This window comes from Manis javanica, chromosome 10 (assembly GCF_040802235.1).
Source record: "Manis javanica isolate MJ-LG chromosome 10, MJ_LKY, whole genome shotgun sequence".
Taxonomy (NCBI): Eukaryota; Metazoa; Chordata; class Mammalia; order Pholidota; family Manidae; genus Manis; species Manis javanica.
The window spans coordinates 85,392,818-85,404,585 of record NC_133165.1 but is presented as its reverse complement, the minus strand read 5'-3'; the positions used below and the strand labels follow the sequence as shown (position 1 = coordinate 85,404,585).

The window sequence follows — 11,768 nt, the reverse complement described above, 5'->3', positions numbered from 1 at the left end:
ATTACCAACATATGTGACCCAAGTGTTTCACAGTTCCCAAATCCCAAATATACTCACTATATATAATCTCCACCATAAAAATGTAATTATTTCACTAACTAGAGTGCTAGTTTGCCAACAGGCAGTCTGTCAATCCCACTTTTCTATTCCTGTGCAGAGATTATGGCCCTTTCTGTATTACATATTATAATATAACCATACTACCCTGCTAATATGGTTGCACCAAGCAATTACCAAGGTCAACCTCCTGTTCTTTTTTTATACAAAACAGCTATTTTCTAGTTAAGCATAATCATTTTCTAGGTGGCCTTAGTTTCAGTACCAGCAATGGCATTTGGCAATCTTTTCTTTTTTCACTGGACACAAAGGTTTTATCCCTTTGCAAATTTCTTCACAAGGCAAGATAAGTAAAAACCAGCAAAACTGTGTTGTGATGAGGATCCTGAGTATTCCAGCCAGAATCACTCCATAATTGACTCTTTCCAGCACACCAATGTCGGGGTAGTCATGATTCAGACCTGTGTCTCAGCAAAAATACAAACTGCTGTCACAGGCCTTGAGATCACTCCCTAAGGCCTGAAAGCCTGTGTTCACAATGGGACCGCCAACTCTACAGTGCAGTGAGCGAGTGCAGATGAGAAACCAGCCCCTCGCCCATGTGACCTTCACTCCCCCCATCCAACTCTGGCCTCCCCTCCTCGTGAACCTGTTACAGGGGCACCTGGGAAACCTTCTCTGGTCACATCTCAATCCAGCCACTTCTCTCTGGCCAGACTCCCCAAACTGTACCAGTTGTCTGCTCTAATTCGATGTCTCTACCTGTGTCCCAAGTGTGTGTCAGTCTTACCCAACAGCTAGAAAGGTTCCTGAGGACAAGACCCAGAGCCCAACCTCTCTCTAATTCTCTATTCATTGCCCAGAACTGCAAGGGTGAGGGACTCTCAGAGGGATCCTAAGGACAGGATCCTTAGCACCTGTCTTTAAAACTCTAAGTGAGTTTTCTAGAGTGGCAACCCTGAGAAGGAAGAATAAAGTGGGGGGGATCTCGCTCCCCAACTTCAAGCTCTACTACAAAGCCACAGTGATCAAGACAATTTGGTACTGGCATAAGAACAGAGCCACAGACCAGTGGAACAGAATAGAGACTCCAGACATTAACCCAAACATATATGGTCAATTAACATACGATAAAGGAGCCATGGACATACAATGGGGAAATGACAGTCTCTTCAACAGTTGGTGCTGGCAACACTGGACAGCTACATGTAAGAGAATGAAACTGAAGTTTAACTTTTAAGTCTTTCTCTCTTAATGGCTCATGATTTCAGTGTTTTTATCTAAGAAATCGTTGCCTAACCCAAAGGTCACAAGGAATTTCTCTTATGGTTTCCTCTGGTACGGTTATAGTCTATTTCTGACTCTCTATTCTATTTCATCAAGCTATGCATCTATCCTTTAGCCAACACCACACTGTCTTGAGTATTATAAGTCTTGAAATCAAGTAGCCTGAGTCTGCCAACATTGTTTTCTCAGAATTACTTTGGTTAGTACAATTGCATTTCTGAATATATTTTGAATAACCTTATCAATTTCTACAAAAGAATCTTGCTGTGATTTTGGTTGAGATTTCCTCAAACATACAGATGAATTTAGGCTGAAGGAATCTGTAGATCATTTCATTCCATCTCCTTTAACTGGGGCTGAAATTGAGCCTTGGGAGGAGAAATGACTAGTCCAGTGCCCCACAGAGATTCCCCCAAGATAAAGGTTAGCATTTAAGTCTCCTAATCCCCAGTGCAAGGCCTTCCCCTCTTCACAGCAAGTAGACGCTGGAGTGTTCCACCCAAGAGGGCTTCCTGGATGAGGTGAGCTGTCCAAGTACTCTCATCTGAGTTGTTAGGGAAGAGATGGTGAAGGGGAGAAAAAAGGCTCGTTTGAATTCACACCAGGATTCACAGGCAGAGAAAGGGGGGAACCACAGGAGGGAGGGTATCCCAAATATTCTGCAACATCATCAGGATGTAAATATTTAGCCCCATTCCCTGTGGAAATAGAGCTTGTAAACCCTCCTGCCTGTGCACATCTCTCTGTTGAAGCCCAAGACCTGACAAGTCAGTTATCACATTTGGTGGAAGATGGCCAGAGACCCTGCTGAGAGGGGTGAGACCCGGATTCTGGACAAGTCCCCTGCAATACTTGGGAGGAAAGGCAAATCCGCTCCACCCCCCCTGCCCAGATGGCCCCTCCCTCCAATACCTGCTTAGAACCAGATTCCTTTCACACCTCAGGCCTCTGAGTCCATCTACAAGGCTCACTTTGCTATGAGAGATCAACATGAAAGTAGCAGTTGTCTGAGTAGATCTGAGAAGAAGGCCTCCTTCCCAGGTGGAGAGGCTGTGAGGAGCAGGAACCAGAGAGGGGGTGGAGACTCACGCCCCTGAGAGTTGGCAGTAAGCGCAGTGGGAATAAAAGCTGCCACCTTGCCTGCCTCGCCTTCCTTCCCTTCACAAGGTTACCAGGACAGCTCACCATCCTGAAGCCTTTAAACATGAATCGGGGGTGGAGGTCTGGTTTCTAGGCCCACCCTGGGCCTTAACTGTTTCCTTACCTAAACTGGAGGTTCAAATTCACTGAGTGCTAAAGCTCCCTTCAGGCCCAAATGTCTGGGACACTAGGCCCCATTTAAGGTCATGTTCACATTTGCATGGTATGTACAGCCTAGAACAGCCTGGCCTCCTGTACACCTCACAGCCTTCCCCGCCCGCACCCTCACTTCCGCAGACCTCTCTCACCTGAGCAGGCCGGCGCAGCTCTGAGCCCCTCTGAGCAGCACTTCACCTTAGAGCAGTCAGCCCCGTGTACTGTCACCTTGCCCCCTGAGGGCAGCAAAGCTCTGTGCCCTGCTTCCTCAAACCTGGGGCTGGCTGGGTCTGGGAACAGGTGAAACCATCTATTCTCTATTAATGCCTCATTGTAGCACTTCTCAAACCTCTCTCTACAACTTCTAGGAACAGGAAGACACTCTAGACTCAACTAAGGTCTTATTGAGGTCTTGAAGCACAGGTAGAATGAAAAGAAAAGAATCCCCCAGCATTTTTTTCTGAGCTCTTTGAAGCCACATCTGCTGCCTTTTGAACACTACACACAGGAGGCTTGGCCACACCGGAGCAAAACCACCGGCTCTCGGCTCTCGGCTCTCGGCTGAGTGACTCCGGCCAATCCGATACCAGCCCACAAGCCCATCCTGCCTGCCCAGCCTTTCCTGAGCTCCCAGGGAGCCCCTGCCAGGTGACAAGGCCTTTTTGGGGGAGGCACTGACATCACCGTGACACCCATAGACGCAGCTGCCCTGATTGAGATGTCCGGAGGAGGGGCTCCCACAGAGCTGCTGCCTGAGGGGGAAAGAGGAGCCATTATCAGCTGAATGTGTGGAGGACTTCCTGATGGAAGCAGGGGAGTGTTCTGTGAAGGCTGCAGTCATTTTTCTGGAGATCACTTTAGAGTCCTCCAGAGACGTCCCCAAATACTCTCCTTCAACCTTATTGAGAACCCCCACCTGTGAGGACCTAGAAAGCCCAGGACCTAGGTCAGGTTGAGGAAATTCGGTCTTGGAAGCTCAGAGCGGCAGACAGGCTGGATGGACACATGAGGGGCTCCACTGATTTGCCCGGAGGAGAAAGGGTCTCAGATCAGAGCTCTCCTTGGAAAGGGCAGAGAGGGCTGGCAGTCTGTTGGAAAATGCTTGTTCAAAAGAGTGTCTTTTTCTAGGAGGGAAAATTTTCCACAAATCCTCTTGTCAACCACCTGTCAATATCACATTCCCCAGGTCTGGCAAATACTTCCTGAGAATATCACACCCAGCTGCTGACTCCAGGGCTATCCCTTCCTGTTCATAAAGACTTCCAGAAAAAACACCCTTGTTTCTCCAAGCTACACTGCTTCAGCACGACATATCCCTCCTCCAGGAAGCTTCTGTTTTATCATTTCCAATCTCTCCATTTTCTGGTGCCTTAAGTTAGACAACAATGAGTAACAACATCTCCTGGCTGCCCACTTTTGCCAAGGCTTGACATTAAACACACATCACATGCTATGAATTGCAGATGAAATTTATTGTACAGACACCAAGACCACAGCACTTTAGGTGCAGAGCCAATATGATGGAATATATACCCAGAAACATGATTCCTAGGGAGAGTGCTGGGGAAAGACACAGGCTTTGAGATGAGGTCCTCAACAGACTACCTGGTGGGAAAAGGCCCACCAGAAGGGCAATGTAAGCAGGGGCCAGGAAAGAGGGCAGAGCTGGAAGCACAAATGTAGACAATGCAGATTATTCCCCAGGGGGCAGAGGGTGGCACTGACTCCAATTAATCGAACTGGAGAGAAGAAATTTCAAAAATTGTATGTGGGTATCTCTGTCCCCCAAAATACCATCAGAGATGGATGACAGGTTTAACTTGCTGTCAGTTAAATGTACAGAGACAGGCTTCTACATTCTGGAGTGGGACAGTCAAGGGCAGGACTCCCTCTTTATCCAATAGAGAAGGTCATTCTGTAACCACAGCCTTCACCTGAGCCAGAACCATCCTTTTCAGAGCAAGAGCTCTCCCCCTCCAGAACCAAAGCCTCCTCTGGAGCCACCTCCAGAGCTGTGTCCTCCTCCAGAGCTAGAACCTCCTCGAGCACTGCCTCCAGAGCTGTATTTTCCTCCGGAGCCACCTCCAGAACCGTATCTGCCTCCCAGGTCAGAGCCGCCTCTGGAGGCCCCTCCACCGCCACCACTGGAGATCTGTCCTCTGCCTCTAGAGCCATAACTGCTGCTTCCAGAGCTGTAGCCTCCTCCTCCAGAACTGGATCCTCTACCTCCAGAACCACGGCCTCCAAAGCCAGCATTGGACGCCATACTGGAGGAAACGGTGCTGTTTGTCACCGCTGCAGAGAGAGGTGGTGTTAGCACAGCAGGTCCACTGCCTCAGCCTGCCTCCCCACACTCCACCCACAGGACGGGAGCACTCCTAGACACTTACACACTGTCACGTTGTTGCTGATGTCTCCAGACATCCTGTCCGGGAGGGAGAGAAAACAGCTCATGGCAGAGCACTTGGGTTCTGTGTACGTGTTTTACCACTTCTACCCAAAAAACCAGTCCCCAGTGCCTTCCAGAGCCCACCTCTTCATGCTGCCAGATTATAGAGATGTGGCAAGCCCCACATTTCTGCATCACTGGCATCCTAATCCATCTCAAATTTTTGCTTTGGCAAAAATGATCAAAAAGCAAATTCACTTCTGACTTTGCAACCCATTTTTGTATTTAACTGTCTTTTAGAGTCTGATATTCAGAATCCAAGCCACGCCAGGAATCTTGAAATGAGGCTGCACTATGAGCATTTAATTCAGAAAGAATTGCAGCACCCTCCTGATACCGGCCTCCTGCTCCACCCTCCTCTGCTTCATCTGAAATCTTTCCCACATCCTCTAGCAAGCTGGAGATTGGAGGCATGGCCTAGCAGACAGAAGAGAGCAATAGCCCGAGCAAAGAGGCTTGATCATCCTGGCTTGCTGGTGGCCTGGGGTAGCTTTTCCCAGATTAAATCACCAGGGATGCTGCTAGCTGACAAAGGTCCCAGACCACAGCAGGAGAAAAGGTTCCCCTTTTGGGGGTTAGCAAATGGTTCTGTTTGTCACTCCAGAAACCTACAAAGAACTAGGCTGGCATCTGTTCCAGGTGAGCTGTCAGCCAGTCATGCCTTGGCAGGCAGCACCTTCCAACACACGATCTCCCCACTCTGGGTCACAAGGTCAGGGGAGAAGAGGCTCCTCACCCTGCAGACCCAGAGACCAATGTTTCATTCAGACTGTCTAGGATTAACCTGTCTTCACAGCATTCTGTTCTCTCTTTCAGAAAAGACCAAAATTAACTTATTGCTTAGTTTAACTTAATCTGCTTTGTTAGTCATCCACACTGATGAATCTACGGGCTGTACACTAATGCCTGAATCTCTGCTTGGGGAACTCAGGGATGACAGCCCTCAGCCAGCAGAAGACCCTACCCCACTTCTGCTTTCTCTACCATTGCCTCCAGCCCTGGTTCTAGGAGAGAGGGGAACATGGGCCAGGGTACCATTCCGCCCTCCCAGGGCCCCTCACCGGCTCTCCTCGCCCTCCAGCATCTTGCGGTAGGTGGCGATCTCCACATCCAGGGTCAGCTTGATGTTGAGCAGCTCCTGGTAGTTGCGCAGCAGCCCAGTCAGGTTCTCCCTGGCCGGCTGCAAAGCATCCTCCATCTCAGCCATCTTGTTCTGGGCATCTTTGAGAGCGTGCTCTCCCTTCTGCTCATCATCTGCCATGGCTTCTTGCAGGCTCTTAGACTAGGAGAGAAGGTGACAAGGTTTCTGTTCATACAGAGAGTCTGCCTGGCAGAAGGGGAGAGGAAGCAGAAGTGTTTAGGGTGTGGGAAGCCAGAATCAGCAGCCCTGGAGTGCTGAGTCTCCCTTGAGTTAATGCAAGACAACTGTGCTGAGACTTGCCGCTGTCTCTGGGCCATCATCTTCCCAAATCACCTTTAACTGGCCCTTACACTTCCCCATAATGACCTTTGATCCTCACAGTACAGGCCCAGAGTCATTACCCCATTTTATAGCTGCATAGGAAAACATTCTATGTGGACTGCTTCACAGAACTGCTGCTTAGGGAGTCAACTCTCCACCCCACATTATCTCTTCTAAAGCTAACCTATGGCCTCAGGCCACCTCCCGCCAGCCCACTGGGCCTCCCGTCACACAGCCAGGCAATGCCTAAGGCTTGTGCTAAGCATAGATGGGAAGTTACACCTGCCATCCTCCGCAAGTCAAGTGACCTCTTGCTTCATTTGTTTTTGTTCCCATTCACTGTGCAAACAATCAGAGGTTAACACATTTCTGGCCCTGTCCTCATCCTTACTTTAAAAGGGCTCTCAGACCACTCTAAAATTTATTATAAGCCTTAAATTATGTTACACATGAGGCACTGGGAACAACATATGCTTGCCTTAGTTTCCTAGGTTCTCCCCTGTCCCTCTCTCACACATGCACTCACACCCCTGCATAGAACCTTCACCCCACACTGAGCCCCACTGAGCCCGTGGAGCAGTGCCAGTCCTCAGGGCCATGCCACACCTGCTTCTTCACATGGGTGATCTCCCCTTGCAGCCTCTGGATCGTGTGCTTCAGCTCACCGATCTCCATCTTGACTTCTTTCAGGCTGTCCCCGTGTTTCCCAGCAGTAACCTGGAGCTCTTCGTACTGTGCAGGAAGAGGAGGGCAGTTGCAGCTTGGAGGAAGCTTGGCTTGGGCTGAGGAAAGTCTGATACTGGTCCAGGGAGGACCAACCAAGCTGAATGCCATGGTGCCTTCATGGGAGGTGGGGGACCATCTCACACCCACAGAAGACTCAGTGCCATTTTTTATTGAGGGCATTTGGGGTACTATGGGCACACTTTCTTGGGAATGATGCCCAACTTCCATTAGACAAAAACACCCATAACCTTATAATTTTCTGGCTGGGGTGAAGCCCAGCCTGGTGGCAGGGGCTGAGGCCCCTGCTCTCCTCATACCCACCTTGGTCTGGTACAGGGTCTCTGCCTCGGCCTTGCTCCTCTGGGCAATCTCGTCATACTGGGCACGGACCTCAGAGATGATGCTGTCCAGGTCCAGGCTCCTGTTGTTGTCCATGGACAGGATGACGTTGGTGTTGGTGATCTGCTGTTGCATCTGGGACAGCTCCTGCAACACACGGGAGGTCTGGCCACGGCTTCCCTGCCCACAGCCAAAGGCAGTAAGGAGGCAGCCCCATGCCCAGGCTTAGGCAAATACACAGATTCCTACACTAAGCATGCACTGGGTGGCATTTAAAGCAATATAACCACCATTCTTAGGCCTCTGTCAAGGTTGTCCTGAGAATTATAGGAGAGGAATCTGTGCTTCTGAGCCTCCTATTTAGCAGCCTTCACCATTTATGCTGTTTTGATAAGTTTAATACAGTTTGATGCCCCCAGAAGGAAACCAGCCACTGGCAAATGCCTTCAATTTTATTTCCTGTTTCAGAAGTCACATGCGTGCCTTTGGGCAGAGACCAGGGAGAATATTGCATTTTGATATCTGTAGTACATGGAATCGGAAAAGAATAAGTCTCTTCTTAATGGGAGCTGGACATTTGGGGAACAGAATGAGGGGAAATTGTCCTGGGATTTCCTGAGCCCTACTTGTACGGTATCAGAAGAAAATCCCCTCTCCCACTATATCTACACCATAGAAGCTCCCAAATGGACCAAAATGATAACAAGTTGAAGTTAGGCAGTCCATAAACCCCACTCATGCCAACTTCCCACCAAACGGGAAGGACTTTCCTTTGGTGGGAAGGGTGGGAAGCAAGAATCTACCCAGGAATAGCCTCCTTACCACATCAAAGAGGGTTCTCATGAACTCAGCCTCCTGGTTCAGCATGCCTGCCTTGGCCTGTAGCTCCACGTTGGCCTTGTAGGCATTGTCCACATCCTTCAGGGAAGGTTAGGGGCCTCTGGTAAAACTCATGCCTCCCCCTCCTTTGCCCAGGGTATGGGTCCTACCCTCTCCTGGCCACCCTTCCCCAGCCAGTCACTGTGAGCGGCTCTCCAGCATCCCACGCACCTCAGGGAGCCATGTCCCCAAGGGAACCCATTTGGCCTGGAGTCCACAATGCTGCAGGCTCCATGCCCACTTCACTGGTCGTGTCTCCTGACACTGTCGGAGCTCTAATGGGACCAAGCTTTGTGAGCCATTCTCTCCCTCCAGCTTGAGACACTGTGTTCCCACTGTGGGGCACAATGGTCTCAGTGGCTTTCAGCAGTCCTCAACTCATCCTATCTGTCCAGCCCACCTCTCCCGAATTCTCTGGCTTTTACACCAAAGCCTCTGTAGGCACCAGGCTGAGAACCCACTTGCCTTCTAACTCAAGCCTTTGCCAGCACAACTGACCCTATCAGTTGGCAGGTATTCTAAGAGAAGTCCATTCCTTCCTCAGCCCTTTAGGAGAAAAATTAAGCATTCTCTGTGTTTTTATCTTTCATGATCCAATAGGCACTTTAAGAAGCTTATTGGTGGTAAATGCTCTAGCCAATTTCCAGAACAACTCCAGAAACTTAACCTACAGAGACACTTTGGTTGCCAGTAAAACCAACCATGGACACGCCTCACTCCTTCCCCTGGCTACTGCTTTTTCTCAGCCTGTTTGGACACCATGGGCCCCTAAAACACCCTCATTCCCGCCCCAGCCATGACGTTCTCTCTCTCACCTTTTTAAGGGTCACAAACTCATTCTCAGCAGTCATGCGCTTGTTGATTTCATCCTCATACCTGTTGGGACCCAGGGACACAGCCATTATATTGGTTCTAGTTTGTTGACTCTTTCCCTTTTTCCACTGGACTCACCCCAAATACTTCATCCTCTGGCAATATTAAGCACTCTTTAACTGTCTCAGTTGAAACTATGATATATCAAATGAGGATGCTTTCTATAAATTAACCCTCAAATATGGACAAAACACAACTTCTAAAGCCCTAAATATCTTCCTCACAAATAGTCTACAAAGACTCAGATGCCTCTCCCTTTTATCACCACAAACGCCACTGGGAGATGAGTGGTTTTCTGGGGGACAGATCCAACAACTCAGATCAATATTTTTCTCACTCAGTGTTTACTCTGACACCTACTTCTTCTTAAAATCCTCCACGAGATCCTGCATGTTGTTCAGCTCTGAATCTTGCGATGTTCTTTCTGCCAAGAGTGCATTCAATTGATTTGTCAGTTTTTCAATGTACTCCTGAAAGCTGAACTCCAGGTTGACTCTGTGGCTTCTGACGTCGATTTGCTGCAGCAGCTCCCATTTGGTCTGCAGCACCTGGTTCTGCTGCTCCAGGAACCGCACCTGCAGTGACCAGAAGGACAGTACATGAGCCCTCGGTTGCCCTTCCTGCCAACAGGCCACACCCACCAGAGTCAGCTCTGGTCCAGCTTCCGGATGCAGAGCAGTCTACGCAGCTTTGTCCTCACCAGCTGGTTGCCAGATAATGCCAGGCAGAGCTTCAGAGCTCTCTGCCTCTGCAGCTGAAAAGTTCTACAGACTCCTAAGGTTACATCTGGCATGCTCCATGCAGAGAACTTCTTTTCGTACTTCACTGCCCACTATTTTGTTTGCAGCTACTCCCAAGATTCCAGGCCATTTCCCTTTTCCATCCTAGTTGAATTCCTGGCAAAGGTCCCGTAAATTCTTGGGAGAAACAAAAGCAAGCATACACTGTCACTGCACCTGAAGGTGCTGCATGTGAGCGCGCTGGAGGGCGTGGCTCCTCAGTCTGGTTTTGAGAGCCTTGTAAATTCCTTAGGCAGCTTCATTTGCTTTGAAATAGGAGAAAATGCTACTACACTCCTGAGTGACCCCAATAAAGATGTTATGGGTCACAAAACTTGGAATGCTTCCCTTGAAGGCTGGAATCTCATTCATCTCCAAGCAGATATTTCAGGTTCTGCTTCCCAGGATTTAACAGAGTGGTAACTTCCAAGGAAAGGAAGACTATCTCAGAAGAGGATGTCTTCCCAATCCCTTCCAAACCTGCTCTGTCACATGGCCTGAACTGGCCAGCCAGTTTCTTGTCTATATCAGGGTTTCTGTGATTTTTCAAAATTTTCTCTAAGTGGTATTTATTTAGCCTGAAACCATAAACCCAAAGGCACAAATCATTCCTATCTGCAGGCTGTTAAAGAAGATGTAGCCGCGAAGCCGGCATCTTTCCCATTTGGATGTTGCCGGTAACACAGGCCAGTAAGACCGCAGCAGTGGTATCTGAAAGAAACAGATCTTTGTCATTCACTTTTCAATTAGCCTGGAAGGAGGGTCTCCTGAGCATCAGACAGAGCCATCTTCTCTTGACGCACCTTGTCAATGAAGGACGCAAATTTGTTGTTGAGATTTTTAATCTGCTCCCGCTCCTGAGACTTCACTTTCTGGATCTCTGGGTCAACTTCCACGTTGAAAGGCTGCAGGAGGTTCTTGTTGACAGAGACTTCATGGATACCTCCACCAGGGAATCCTGCAAGCCCCAAGCTCCCAGGATCCCCAAAACCTCCAAAGCCACCACCCCCTCTGAAGCTACCTCCACCGAAGCCACTGCCCCTGAAGCCACTGCCCCCTCCGAAGCCACCTCCTCTGCCCCCAAATCCACCACTGGAGCCTCCTCCAGCCATACTAAGGGAGATGCTTCTGGTCCCTCCAAGCCCAACTAGGCTCTGACTGCTGAAGCCACCTCCACCAAAGCCCCCTCTGCCACCGCCATGGCGGCTCAGGCAGGAGAAACCAGAAGCTGATCTCTGACTCCCACCAGAGACCACGGCCGAGCCTCCGCTGAAGCCCTGGAATCTTCCTCCACCTCCTCCTCCGAATCCCTGAGATTTGTACGAGATCTGACAGCTCATGATGCCTTTGCCCAGCAAGGGAAGCTGAAGATTCCTGAGAGGAGGTAAGGCTGGAGACTCAACTCAGCCGCTGAGACTGTCAGGGTCCTCTTATATACCTGCCAGCGAGGCGTGGGTGTGCTTGGGTGTAGGCCCACTTAACGCATGGGTTTGGTCTGCCTGGAAGCTACTCCTGGTGAGTGATTATCAAGCTAATAACCATTAAAACTCTACTAATAGGCTCCATCCCAAAGCTGCTTTGATTCCAATTTCTCCTGTTGATCTGGGCATCTATCATGCAA

The 11,768-nt window shown here is 49.5% G+C and overlaps 1 protein-coding gene across 1 annotated transcript; it reads right to left on the bottom strand.

Annotated features, from left to right (window-relative positions):
* Positions 1–4,099: 4,099 nt before the first annotated feature.
* KRT2 (keratin 2) lies at positions 4,100–11,537 on the bottom strand. The gene is made up of 9 exons (XM_017669853.3): positions 10,951–11,537; positions 9,729–9,943; positions 9,311–9,371; positions 8,439–8,534; positions 7,599–7,763; positions 7,158–7,283; positions 6,151–6,371; positions 5,031–5,065; positions 4,100–4,935 (listed from the first exon to the last, which is right to left on the bottom strand). Exons 1-9 carry the CDS (start codon positions 11,485–11,487, stop codon positions 4,595–4,597), a joined length of 1,797 nt encoding a protein of 598 aa, XP_017525342.3. The 5' UTR covers positions 11,488–11,537; the 3' UTR covers positions 4,100–4,594.
* Positions 11,538–11,768: the final 231 nt, after the last annotated feature.